The sequence below is a fragment of the Quercus lobata genome, chromosome 1 (genome assembly GCF_001633185.2).
Source record: "Quercus lobata isolate SW786 chromosome 1, ValleyOak3.0 Primary Assembly, whole genome shotgun sequence".
Classification (NCBI taxonomy): domain Eukaryota; kingdom Viridiplantae; phylum Streptophyta; class Magnoliopsida; order Fagales; family Fagaceae; genus Quercus; species Quercus lobata.
In genome coordinates this window covers 32555479-32569533 of record NC_044904.1, presented here as the reverse complement: position 1 = coordinate 32569533, position 14055 = coordinate 32555479, and the positions used below count along the sequence as shown (strand labels likewise).

At 34.1% G+C, this 14055-nt stretch overlaps 1 protein-coding gene across 3 annotated transcripts; it reads left to right on the top strand.

Annotated features, from left to right (window-relative positions):
* The first annotated feature begins 2922 nt into the window (after positions 1-2922).
* LOC115987291 (heat shock cognate 70 kDa protein 2-like) lies at positions 2923-12384 on the top strand. Of its 3 annotated transcripts, XR_004091043.1 has the most exons (4): positions 2923-3303; positions 9036-11390; positions 11919-11985; positions 12166-12384. XR_004091043.1 is itself a non-coding variant. In XM_031110824.1 (3 exons), the coding sequence occupies exons 1-2, from the start codon at positions 3093-3095 to the stop codon at positions 11387-11389; spliced, it is 2565 nt and encodes an 854-aa protein (XP_030966684.1). In that variant the 5' UTR covers positions 2923-3092; the 3' UTR covers position 11390; positions 12166-12384. The 3 variants fall into 3 exon arrangements, 2 of the variants coding, with proteins under 2 accessions (XP_030966684.1, XP_030966677.1); XM_031110824.1 differs by lacking the exon at positions 11919-11985; XM_031110817.1 differs by having other exon boundaries at positions 11919-12384.
* Positions 12385-14055: the final 1671 nt, after the last annotated feature.

The following is a 14055-nucleotide window of genomic DNA, read 5'->3' as shown; positions in this document are numbered from 1 at the left end:
TGTGGTAAGTGAATTATTAGGTGCAGAAACCAAAGAGTCTAAAACCAATTAAATTCTAAATTATATATATTTAGAAATGTATGGTTTAAAAAAGTGTCAGCTAATATCATATATAATTTGAATCTCTTCTAAAAAAGAAATGTATAATTTGAACTATATAATTGTGAATATTTTTAATTGGCATAGGGCTACACACTAGCATATATAATAGCACAAGATTATTGTTAGAGATTTTTAATTAGTGTATTACTTACTAGCTAGTACTCAAAATACTAACAAAACTAAACAACCAATTGAGTACCTTGAGGTCATTTTTTCCATGAGTTTCTCGTATTCTTTTGAACAATCATAAGGCCATAACATTCGTAAAAATTAAATATAAGTATATAAAAAAAAAAAAATTAGACTACTTCTACATGAAGACATACTATCAATAAAAATAAAAAATAACAAAATCACTATAAGCAAGTATAATATAAATAGAATTTAAATTAAACTAAACTAGTCTACTATGGTAAAAAATAAACTCAAAACCATTTTCATTCCTCAACTAAATAGAAATTGAACTAGAATAGAAAATTCAAATGAAGGGGAGCTGAACCAAAGTTTGAGTTTTAGGCTTTGGGGAAAGATGAATGAAGGGAACCTATGGCTAAAAGTTAGTAAAATATATATATATATATATATATATATATATATATATATATATATTGGCATACGTCTGACATGTTGGGAAGGGTAGTGAAATAAAAGTTGAAAGAATTAGAATTTGGGAGGGGGCTAAATTTTGTGGCTGTGATGGTGGGTGGGGGCTAAACTTTGCACTTGGAGGGGCCAGCTCTTATAAACATGAACTGGGATCTACTATTTACTTGTAATTAGAGAGATTCTATAAAATTTTGTGGGGCCATGGCCCCCTGTAGATAACATAGTTCCGCCCTAAGCCAAAACTTAAGAGGAAAGTAATTTTATTAGTAAGTTTAAATTAGAGCCAATAACAACTAATCACCTATAATTTGTTATGAAAATATTGTGGACGTAACACTTCTTTTTTCTTTTTGAGAAATGTTATGTCCATGATATTTTCACTACAAATCTTATATAGCAGGTTGTTACGGTTTGTTATTGATGGGGCAGAAAAGTAATTTTAGTGGTAGGTTCAAATTAGAACCAATAATAACTAACCATCTATAATTTATTGTGAAAATATTGTGAAAAAGATTTGTTGTGAAAATATCGTAGACGTAGCACTTCTCTTTTCTTTTTGAGAAATATTATGTCCATGATATTTTCATAATATTTTCACTACAAATCTTATATGGCAGGTTGTTACGATTTGTTATTGATGGGGCAGAAAAGTAATTTTAGTGGGAGATTCAAATTAGAACCAATAACAACTAACCACCTATAATTTATTGTGAAAAAGATTTCTTGTGAAAAAATTGTGAACGTAGCACTTCTCTTTTCCTTTTGAGAAATGTTATGTCCATGATATTTTCACAATATTTTCACTTCAAATCTTATATGGCAGGTTGTTACGGTTTGTTATTGATGGGGCAGAAAAGTAATTTTAGTGGTAGGTTCAAATTAGAACCAATAACAACTAACCACCTATAATTTATTGTGAAAATGTTGTGGATGTAGTACATCTTTTTCTTTTCTGCTGTACCTATCCAGAAACTAGAGATCAATCTGGAACCCTAGAGAAAAATTCCTTTGTTCTCTCGACCTTCATCCTCTCCAATTCTAAATTCAATGAGAGAAGATTCAATATCATACACGCATTGATACTTTGAGTGTTCTCGAGTGTTGTTGGTATTGGAAAATCAATAAAGTCATAGTTATCCCAAATCCTCAAGAGGCCTTTCACGTTGGGTTTTTTTTTTTTTTTTTTTTTTTTTAAGTAGACATGATCATGCGGTTGGTGGCCCAACTTGTGATTCCAAAGACTAAAAAGGAGAAAAGATTTAAGGAATAAATTGCTTACAAGAGCGGGAAGCTTGAGTACATATTCTTTACTTAGCTTTGAGGGTTTTGTTAGCCATTTGTATTGCAACTATTCTTTACTTAGCTTGAGTACATAGTCTTTAATTTGCTTTGTGGGTTTTGTTAGTGGATTGTTTAATGCAATAGGCCCCATAAAGTGTTTTTTATTCCTGGTTTTGGGTTTTTCTCTTTGCAAACAATTCCAGTGTTCCTTTGGGTGTGATTGATTGTTTAGGATATGTTTTTTTTTTTTTATTATCTATCGATGCATATGATAATTGGTTAATTACACCAATAATTTGGGTTTTTCTCTTTGCAAACAATTCCAGTGTTCCTTTGGGTGTGATTGATTGTTTAGGATATGTTTTTTTTTTTTTATTATCTATCGATGCATATGATAATTGGTTAATTACACCAATAATTTGATTTGGTTTGTTAATTAGCTTAAAATTGACGTTAGCCATAAAATTGAGATTTAAAGTATAATTCTCAAAATAAAAGTACGTAAGTACCTTTGAAGTATGGGAGGTAAGAACTAGAGTTCAAGTTTTCATAAGAAAGCTTGACATAAATACCCAACTAGATTAAGTTAGAGTAGAATTTCTATTTTATATAAAAAAAAAATTGATAAATACATCAAAATTATTTTGTTTTATAATAAACTTAGCGCGTTATTTGAAAAAAAAAAAATTGCCGTGTTAAAAGAAATTAATAAAAAAAAGTTGTAGGAAATTTCGTGATCATCCTTGCTCAATTAAAGAAGAATTGCCTTTGGATATATATAGTATCGCTTTATCCTTTATGACGTCGATTGAAAATGGTACGAAAAGTAGAACAAGAGTCGTAGATTCTTCTTGCTGAGGTGGTATATCGCATCTGATGCCCTCCACCTCCATGTATCAGGAAGGAAACATGCATCAAATGCATGCTGTATTTTCTTCATCTAAACAGACAAACAACTATGCAGCTCGTTTACTCCACTTCCAACCGCGTCTTTTGAGTCAACAAACCATAGTGTAGAATTTCTGTGATCTTAACTTATAAGTTCCAAAATTTTCCTTGTTCTTTTTTCAGTATCTTTTTTCTGTTCAATTTTGTTAGCTAAGATGGGAAAAGGAGAGGGTCCGGCGATCGGAATTGACTTGGGAACGTGCTACTTATGTGTGGCAGTTTGGCAACGTAATCGGGTGGAGATCATACCCAATGATCTGGGGAACCGTACCACACCATCTTATGTGGCTTTCAAAGAAACTCATCGCTTGATTGGTCAGGCAGCTAAGGACCAGGTTTCCATGAACCCCACCAACACTGTTTTTGGTGAGTTTCTACTTCTCTGATACCATTACAATTAAAGTTTAGATTTTTAGAGTTTTATTGGCTTATTTGTGTTCAAACGCATGTGGGTTCTGTTTAGTCAAAATTATTGTGAAGCTGAGGAAACTTGAAAAAAGAAAAAAAAAAAAATTACTGTTGTTTTGTTTTATTTTATGATAGTGAAAAGGAACAGAGCCATTTGCTGTATAATGGGGAATTTCTCTCTCTGTTATAGGAAAGTCCTATGCTTTTAGTGAGAGTTGTAGTTTAGGAAATGGTTATTTGTTGTTTACAGTAGAAAAATATTGAGATCGTTCTTGCGAAGAATGGACTAAGTTTGTGTACAACACCGACCGCACATTGACACAGATTTCCAGGGTTGAAATCCCCTATACTGATGATCTTAGACACAAATTATATGTGTGGAAAACCAAGAATTAGAAAGTTAAAGAAGATTGTTTCTCAGAAGGAAAAAAAAAAAAAAAAGATTCTAGCTAGTCCCTTCACTGATAGAGTCGCTTTTGGATTTGGGTACTACATGATTCTAAGAGTTACGTTTATTGAACCATTTGACGCTTTCTGTTTGTTTACACATTTGAGTGCCGATTCATGGAGAAGCCTGTAATTTCGGTGGAGTCATTTTTAGTGGTTTTGGACCCCAATGGATCAGTTGATTATATAGATGGATCACCTATTTTATTTTTAATATGGAGCTTTGCACTTTATAGCATTTTTCATTTGGTCTTTTACTCTTTTGTCATTTATGTATTTGTGATTAAATGAGGCACTATTCTGTGTTTTCTTTCTGGTTTGTATTAGGCATGAAAGTATTGCTTTTGATGTAGAAAACTAAATTCTAGTACTAACTAGGAAAGGTTTCCTTTGAGGGGACAATGGATATCGTTTATAAACTGGATTTTTGTGTGAGAAATGGTGTGCACATTCTAGAACATGGCATGTCATGGGCAAACATACATGTTTAGCAACAGCTCTCATGCGTCAACTCCTCTCCTTTCTCTCATTGTTCAGTTGCTCCACTAGGTAAAATAATACTAAGCTGCAAAAAAAAAAAAAGAAAAAAAAAAAAAAAAGGGAAATCTAGACCAAGTTATAAATAAATAAATAATAGAAAACTATCTAAAACATGAAGCTCAGAGACAGTTTGGAGAATAATATAAGGTAGACAAGAATAATATGAACTTTTAAAGAAGTATGTCAAGATTGAATCCATTCAAATTTTTATTTTAATATTGATTATTATAGATTTTTACTGTTATACGTATGCTTTGACTCCTCACCAGGTGTTGTAAAGAAAGCCATAAATATATCTCATATGGTAGGCCCAAACTAGTTTTTTTTTTATTTTTTTATTTTTTTTTTCCAGATGTTGGTAGTATGTGTTTGCATTAACTATCTCCCGGATTTTATCATAATTATCTGTATTGAAAACAAACAAAAATATGTCAAGATGATGACCATCATGTTTTAGAGGAGCAACTGAACAATTTCAATAGAAGAGAAGAGCTGTTGGCGGAGAGAGAGGGGAAGAGCTGCTGCTGGGCACGCGTGAGAGCTATTGACATATTTTTGTTTGTTTTGAATGGAGATAATTACGATAAAATCCGACAGATAATTAATGCAAACATATACAACCAACATCTAAAAAAAAAAAAAAAAACCAGTCTGGGCGTACATATGAGATATATTTATGGCTTTCTTTACAACACCTGTTGAGGGTCAAAGCATACGTATAATACAGTAAAAATCTATAATAATCGATATTAAAATAAAAATTTGAATGGATTCAACCTTGACATACTTCTTTAAAAGTTTATATTATTCTTGTCTACTTTATATTATTCTCCAAATTGTCTCTGGACTTCATGTTTTAAATAGTTTTCTATTTTTATTTTAATTTTTTTTTAACTTGATCTAGATTTTTCCATTTTTTTTTTTTTTTGGCAGCTTAAAGTTCGTTTGGATTGGGTTTTTAACCCAGCGTGTGAGCTTTTTTTTTTTTTTTTTTTTTTTTTTTTTTGACTTACAGTTATTGTTCATGAACAGTAACAGTAAAGTTTGATTTTTCTCCTTCTTTTCAGTCAATCAGTGCACACTGTGTACTATTCACTTACCCACAAATTTCACTTTTCAACAATTTTTCATTAAAAATGAGTTCTGCGGTACTATTCACATATTTAAAAATTATTTTGCTACAATGTTTTTCAGTTTTTAATTTTCAACCGTATCCAAACGGATCCTTAGTATTATTTTACTTAGTTTAGCGACTGAAGAGATGATTGAAGGTATGAAACGGAAAGCTGAGCGAGTTTGCGAGTACATGTTGGAGCGCAGAGGAATGTGAAGGGCAAAGTACCGGTGGGATAGAGGGAATTGCGGTAAATTGTGTATTGTAAATTGACTATACAATTTCTGTGTTGATGTTTAGAATTGTATATGAGCGAGGCGTTCATTTTTTTTATTTCCATTTAGGTAATATGATATATTTAGTTGGTGATCTTGTGCTCGGAGTCAATTGGTTTCGTTAGATGAGAGTTCCAAGTCTATTGGGTAATATAGTTTAGCGTTTAGAAGTTGTTCTCAATTTAGGAATTTAAGGGCTTCCATAAGACTGTATTAGACAATCGTTGGATCAGTGAGGTGGCTGTGGATGGTTTTTCTGGAACTGGTGTTAGGTGCTTGCAAGGCCCTTTAGGTCCTAACATGACCGGTATTTGTTTCTGTGTATGTTGTTTTTGAATCTTCTTAGTACTTGCACAAACTTCCAAGCACAGCAGGCAAACATCTTAGTGCTTACACAGCAGGCAAAATATCCAAAACACCCAAGCACATCCTGGCAGTGCAACATGGGAGGATGTCCTGTATCTGACTGACCCTGAAAACTAGTCACTAAAAGGAATGTTTCAAGTCTCAGGATTTTTGCAGAACGCTGCTACTGACTAGTCTTGCTCCCATTGGTGACATAAGATATTTGGAAGAATAAAGCAATGCCATTTTTCTCTGTATCAAGCTTTGAAGAAATCACTCTACAAACCTCATGCGTTCTTCAAAGGAATATGGTCCTTCTATGTGAGGTATTCAATCTTCAATATATATTATAGAGAATCTTTTTGTGTCTTCTTAGGTTCAAAATCCAAAATTTTGTTAAACTTTCCTGATATTGGTGATTCAATATTCACAATGTAGTGTTGAACTTCTGATCTACAGAGACTGGGTGCTTGCACATAGTTTATTTTTTGTACCCGGCTCTCCTACTAAAACATGACTTTTCATATTGTTTGAAGTGATATCTAAGTTGATTTTCACAGAATAGTGCCTCATTTAATCACAAATACATAAATGACAAAAGACCAAATGAAAAATGCTATAAAGTGCAAAGCTCCATATTAAAAATTAACTAGGTGATCCATCTAAATTATCAACTGATCCATTGGGGTCCAAACCCACTAAAAATGACTCCACTGAAATTACAGGCTTCTCCATGAATCGGCACTCAAATGTTTAAACAAACAGAAAGCGTCAAATGGTTCAATAAACGTAACTCTTAGAATCATGTAGTACCCAAATCCAAAAGCGGCTCTATCAGTGAAGGGACTAGCTAGAATCTTTTTTTTCTTTTGAGAAACAATCTTCTTTAACTTTCTAATTCTTGGTTTTCCACGCATATAATATGTGTCTAAGATCATCAGTATAGGGGATTTCAACCCTGGAAATCTGTGTCAATGTGCGGTCGGTGTTGTACACAAACTTAGTCCATTCTTCGCAAGAACGATCTCTCTGTTATAATAGGTTATTGGTTTGGTTTGAAAGCTGGGTTTCAGACTATTGTGATCTGTGTAGTCCAGAGTGGTTAATTTGACTCGCTTGTTTGAGTAGTTTTGTTTGGGTGTTGCATTGCTGCTTATTTTATGAGCCCGTTCAGCTACTCACAAACTGTGGGACCCCACAATCTTGTGAGTTGCGGGCTTATTAATAATCAATTTGCCACGACTTTAAAGTTTAATTTTTGTAAGCAAGCTTCCCATACAATAGATTGTCAAAATTAGAAATTAGATTTTAGCTTTCCCTTATTATGTATGGCTTTACCAATAATGCTACGGATAACTTTTTTCACAATAAATTTCATAATTTTTGAAGTTATCGATGGTGAATAATGGGTCCATGAGTGTTAGTTATATCCACCATTATAGTTAATCACTTCAATAATTATAAAATTTGTAATAAAAAAAAATAGTGTTTGCCGCATTACTAATTGTCTTACGCAAGGTAAATAATAAAAATAATTTTTTATGTTTTTTTAATATAAATTTTACACCTTAATTATGATATTTGATCTTTCTCAAAAAAAAAAAAAGATATTTGATTTTTTATATATAAAATTGATCGTGATTTGTTTACTAATAGTTCATCTAGTTATTTGATAAGTTTTTTTTTTTTTTTGAACAAGTTAAGACCTTTGGGTGATTCTATTATTAAGTAAATTTGTTATTCTTACTCAAAAAAAAAAAAAAAAAAGTAAATTTGTTATTAAGTTACAATATTGACTTTAATAAATTAGACTCTATTGTTATATGCTTTATATTTTATTTTATTTTTGTCATATTCTAATTTTATATTATTGATTCTATTTCAATTACTGGTAAATATTTTTCAATTATAAATCTCTACTAAAAACTGTCAATCTAAATATGAAATATTGAAGAAAAAAATAAGAAGAAAACAAAAAAAAATCAACTGAATCTCAAATAGGATCTCTTGATAAAGTTGTTAGGAATTTAAAAGGTATAACAAAAAAATTATATGAAATCTATCAATTCAAAATAAAAATGAATCAAAAAGAGTTAGAAGAGCGTGTAATAATGTTAGAAAAAGATGGCAATGAAAATAATCATAATAATATTCAAATTTCAAAAATATAATATAACAATTCTTGATTACATAAAAAGATTAATCATTCTTTTCAAAATGCATATATTGCTTACAAAATTTTACTACCAATATTTATTTAGAGTTTTTTATTTGTTTCTATAAAAAAAAAAGTTTTTAAAATTAAAATTGATTATGTCTCAAGAAAATGAATTAGTTATATTAAAATATGAAAAGTGGACATGAGAAGAACCTTAATATAAAAACCTAATTAGTAATTTTACATCTTAAAAGGTAAGAAGAATGTATTTTAATTTTTTTTTAAATAATGAATTTTAAATATAAGAAATGCTCCATTTCAATCTTATTTCAAAATTAATTATGTCACAAGAAAATTAAATGGATTACTCATATTATCGATTAATTAAAAAGTAGTTATTAGGAAAATCTATATATACTAACTAAATTAATAAGGAGAATAGATTTTATGTAAATAAAAAAAGAAACTATAGTGGATTTTAGATATGAATTGGTCCCACTTAAGATTATGCTCTTAGCCTCTTAGGCCTCAACTTGATTTAAGTTGGTATTGATTGTATCTATAGTTCATTAGTGGCGTTATCTTGTCATATCGTGTTTCTTTTGTTAACAATATTTTCTCATTCAATGTTGAAATTTTATTTTGCGTAAGACAAATCCCCGGAGTGTTAAGAAAAGTTCATCTATGTTTGCTTTGATATTGTTTCAATGAAGCTATGAATGTCTAATGTAATTATTTGTTTATTCAGCCAAAAAAAGAAAAAGTGATGATTTTTTTTTTGTATATTGATTTTCATGTTGGTGGTATGAAGACTCTAAACGTTTGATTGGAAGGCGATTCAATGATGAATCTGTGCAACGTGACATGAAACTGTGGCCATTCAGGGTGATTGCTGACCCTGATCATGGGAGGCCCATTATTGCGGTCACATACAAGTATGAGGAAAAACATTTTTTGGCTGAAGAAATCTCTTCAATGGTACTCGTAAAGATGAAGGAGATTGCTGAGGCTCACTGCGGTTCAAAGATCAAGGATGCTGTCATTTCTGTCCCAGCTCGTTTCAATCACTCACAGCGTCAAGCCACAATGGATGCCGGTATCATTGCTGGTCTGAATGTGATGCGGCTTATCAATGAGCCAACTGCTGCTGCTATTGCATATGGGCTTGACAAGGATGATGGTACAGGTGAGAAGAATGTGCTCATCTTTGATCTTGGTGGTGGGACATTGGATGTCTCACTTCTTACCGTTGAAGAGGGTATCTTTGAAGTGAAAGCTACGGCTGGTGATAATCATTTGGGAGGTGAAGATTTTGACAGTAGAATGGTGAACCATTTCATTAAAGAGTTCAAGGGAAAGCATAATAAGGATATTACTGGGGGTAAGGCTTATAGGAAGTTGTGGAATGCTTGTGAAAGGGCTAAGAGGATGCTCTCATCTAACACTAAAACAACAATTGAGATTGATTCTTTGTATGATGGTATTGACTTCTACTCATTTATCACCCGAGCCGAGTTTGAGGAGCTTAACCTGGATTTACTCACAACGTGTATGGGGCCTGTTGAGAAGTGTTTGAGGGATGCTAAGATGGACAAAAGCACTGTCCATGATGTGGTTCTGGTTGGAGGGTCTACGAGGATCCCCAAAGTTCAGAAATTGTTACAGAACTTCTTTGATGGGAAGGAGCTCTGCAAAAGAATTAACCCTGATGAGGCTGTTGCTTATGGTTGTGCTGTGCTGGCTGCAATTCGCAATGGTGAGGGTAATACGAGAGTGGAAAAAATCTTGTGCATAGATGTCACCCCTCTTTCTCTCGGTTTTGAGACCTCTGGAGATTTAATGACTATGTTGATTCCAAGAAACACCATTATTCCCACCAAAATGGAGCGGTATTTCACAACCTATTCTGATGAACAGGTGGTTGTGACCATCCCGGTTTATGAGGGTGAACGTGCCAAAACAAGTGGTAACAATTTGCTGGGCAAGTTTGAGCTCTCTGGTATTCCTCCAGCTCCTAGTGGAGTTCCACAAATTACTGTTTGTTTTGACGTTGACGTTGATGGAATCTTGAACGTTTCTGCCGAGGACAAAACCTTTGGAAAGAGGAATAACATTACAATCACTGATAAGTGCGGGCTCTCCAAAGAAAAGATTAAGAAATTAGTGCAGGAGGCTGAGAGGTACAAGGCTGAGGATGAGGAGCATAACATGAAGGCCAAATCAAAGAATGCACTTGAGAACTACGCTTTCAACATGAGGAACACATTTAGAGATGAAGAGACTGTTGCTAAGGTTTGTGCTGTGGACAAAAAGATGGTTGACGAAGTAATTGAGGAGACTATCGATTGGCTTGAAAGGAACCAGATTGCTGAGGCAGACGAATTTGAGGATAAGATGAGCGAGCTGGAGAGCATCTGCAAGGCAGTAATTGCCATGATTGGTCAAGGCGCTGATGATGACGTGGGTGAAGCCACACTTGAGGATGAACAGCACATGGAGGAGATTAAGATTCATCAAGGTGTTGATTGTGACATGAATGTATCTACTCAAGAGGATACGAAGCCTAAGAAGGAGATTAACATTTGTCAGGGTTCTAATGGTCACATGGCTATAGCCATGGAAGAGGTCAATAAGCTTCAGAATGAGATTAAGGACAAAGGGCAGGAGGCTGAGAAGAATATAGTTCAGGATAAGGAGGATAAGAAGAAGGAGATTAAGGACAAAGGTCAGGAGGCTGAGAAGAATATAGCTCAGGATAAGGAGGATAAGAAGAAGATTAAGGACAAAGGGCAGGAGGTTGCGAAGAATATAGCTCAGGATAAGGAGGATAAGAAGAAGGAGATTAAGGACAAAGGGCAGGAGGCTGAGAAGAATATAGCTCAGGATAAGGAGGATAAGAAGAAGAAGGTTGAGAAGTACAAGGCTGATGATAAGGAGCATAAAAAGAAGATTGAGGCAAAGGATGCATTGGAAAATTGTGCTTACTACATGAGGTACAAAATCAACGATGTGAAGAATGCTTTGAAAAAGACTGAAGATGCAATTGAGCAGGCCATCCTCTGGCTTCAAAGGAACCAGCTTTCTGAGGCAGATGAGTTTGTGGATAAAATGAAGGAGCGTTACCAAGATGTACCCAGAGGCGGCTTGATGCATTTGGGAGGCTAAGGTAAAAATTGATTATCTTGTTTTAGATGCAAAATTAGTACTAATTAATATGAACTACGTAGAATTTTTTCTTTTTTTAGAAATTTTATAGATAGAAAAAATTTGATAAAATTTTTCATACTTGTTAACGTGACAAATTGATAGTGGTAAGAAAAAGAGTGATATTAGTGGTAGATTTAGATGAGAACTAGTAAAAGTTTGTTAACTAAACTCTTATTATTATTCTTTTTTTTTAGAAGTTCAACATTTACAATATTTTTTACAACAAATCCTAGATTTTAAGAGTTTTTTTTTTTTTTTTTTCTATTTGAAAATATCACTATAATTATTTTTTTGCCATCAATAACAAGCTGTAAGAACTTACAACTTAGCATTAGTTGTGAAAGTGTTGTGAAAAATATTGTAGACAACATTTTTCTCTATTTTTTATTTGTTTTTCATCTAGTAAAAAAATATTATTTTATTTATTGATTATAAATAACCCTATTGGTTAAAATTTGGGAGCCTTTATTTTTACTTGGGTTCTTAGGCTACCGCATCTCTTGCTCTATCATTCAGCCGGCCCTAGATGTACCAAGGAGCTGGTGGTGATTATGGTAAATGATTCTCTTGCACATTTCCTTGCTTAATAACTTATTAAGAATGTTGTTGCTGACAGAACCATAATTCTCTTAAGGTCTCCCTTTGTAAATTTGGTAGTAGCTTATTAATAATGTTGTTTATAAAGATGTAGCAACAGCCTTATTGTAATCTTGTTTTGGTTTACCTCTATGAAGCTATATTTATCAAATAAAGAATATTTCTAGTCAAGCTAAAGCTGCTGCTGAAGAAATAGTTGCTGCAGACAACACCGAGAACAGGGGAAGTCAAGAACTAGAAGGACAGAAGAACGACTTGTAGTTAGCTGTTGTAAACGACTTGTAGTTTAGTTGATTGTATATGTGTTTGTTTAGTAAACTCACACGTGACACATGTGCCAAGATCTGTTAGTATTAGTTTTGTTTCTATTAGCACCTTTTTTGCGAGTTAGTTGCTTAGTTTTTTTTTTTTTTTTTTTGATAAACAACATGAAACTAGATTTCATTTAAAGAAATAGAGTTCAAACAGGTTACATCAAGTTGAAGTTAATCAGCTATTATGGGTGGAGTATCCTCCACCCAAATATTACAATGATTCAACATTTTGGCATTCCTAGCCATGATATGAGCAGTAGTATTCCCACTCTTGCGAATGTGTGTTACTCTCCACGCCGTAAAGCATTTCAGTCCCTCTTTTACCCCTTCAATTACTTTCTAGATGGAATTCTGCAGCAAACTTTGATCACCAAGGGCCTTCACCACCAACTCTGAGTCACATTCCATGATGATCTCTTTCAAGCCCAAGTCCCAAGCAAGTAGCATTCCCTCCTCTACAGCTTTAGCTTCAGCTTCCAACACACCCAAAGGCAGCTCAATCTTCTTACTCATGGCCCCCATTAGTTGACCCCTCTCATTCCTAATGACCACCCCAATCCCACAGCACCCCAAGTCTTCAAAAATTGCCCCATCCGTGTTAACTTTAAACCATCCCCAATTGGGAGGGGTCCAAGGAGGTTTTGCAGGAATGGAAGGTCTTTCTTGGATCTACTTAACCTCCTAAACTTCCTTTAAATATGCAGCTACCTCCCTCACAATCACATCATGTTTCTTGCTTTGTTCACCATGACATACCTTGTTCCTATTGTTCCACAGGCTCCAAGCTGTCACTGCAAACAGCTCCCAATTGATACCCGTATGTGTGTCATTGATTGCCCAAACTATATCGAAGAAGTCCCTTGGAGGGTCCTAAAAGTAAGGCAGCTTAAGCTTTGTATTACTCCATACTTCTTCAGCTGTTTTGCAACTCCACAAGGCATGACCCGAGGATTCACTTTGTTCACATATATCACATCTGTCATCTCACCCAATTCCCTTTTCTTTCAACTTGAGCTTTGTGGGAAGGATGTTTTTACAAGCCCTAAAAAAAAATGTTTTATTTTATTTAGGCAATTCAGATGCCATGTAAGCTTCCATATTGCCTTCATACTCATGTTGTTTGAGCCACTCCCCCCATCAGACCTGCACTTTCCTTCGTTCAACCATTTTTGAGCTACCTTGTATGCACTTTTAACAGTGAATTTTCCGTTCGAAGTCCACGCCCAGATTATGGAGTCTTCTGGCAACCTGAAACTAATTGGGATGCCCAAGACCGCCTCTACCTCATGGGGAAGAAACATGGAGCTCACCTTTACCACATCCTAACACCTTCTCACTGCATCTAGGAAGCTTGAGACCCTTTCCTCATCCTGTTGATTAGTGTGTGGGCTGATTGCTTTGAAAGATTCTAGCTTTGGTATCCACCTGTCCTTCCAAATGTGAACACTTGCTCCATTTCCAATGCACCATCTAGAGCCCCTGTCTATGACCTGCTTTGCTGTCACTATGCTTCTCCACGCATAGGAGGGTCTTCACCCCAATTGAGCCTCTTCGAAGGAACTATCCATGAAGTATTTGGCCTTAAATACTTTGTGTACCAAGGAGTGTGGATTTCACTTAATTCTCCACCCTTGTTTAGCAAGAAGTGCTAGGTTGAAAGCTTTAAGATCCCTAAAACCCATCCCACCCTTTGATTTGGGAGTGCACATTTTC

Coding starts and splice junctions, on each gene's coding strand:
- LOC115987291 (XM_031110824.1), top strand. CDS start 3,093: ATGGGAAAAGGAGAGGGTCCGGCGATCGGAATTGACTTGGGAACGTGC. Junction 3,304..9,035: donor CCCCACCAACACTGTTTTTG/GTGAGTTTCTAC, acceptor GGTGGTATGAAG/ACTCTAAACGTTTGATTGGA.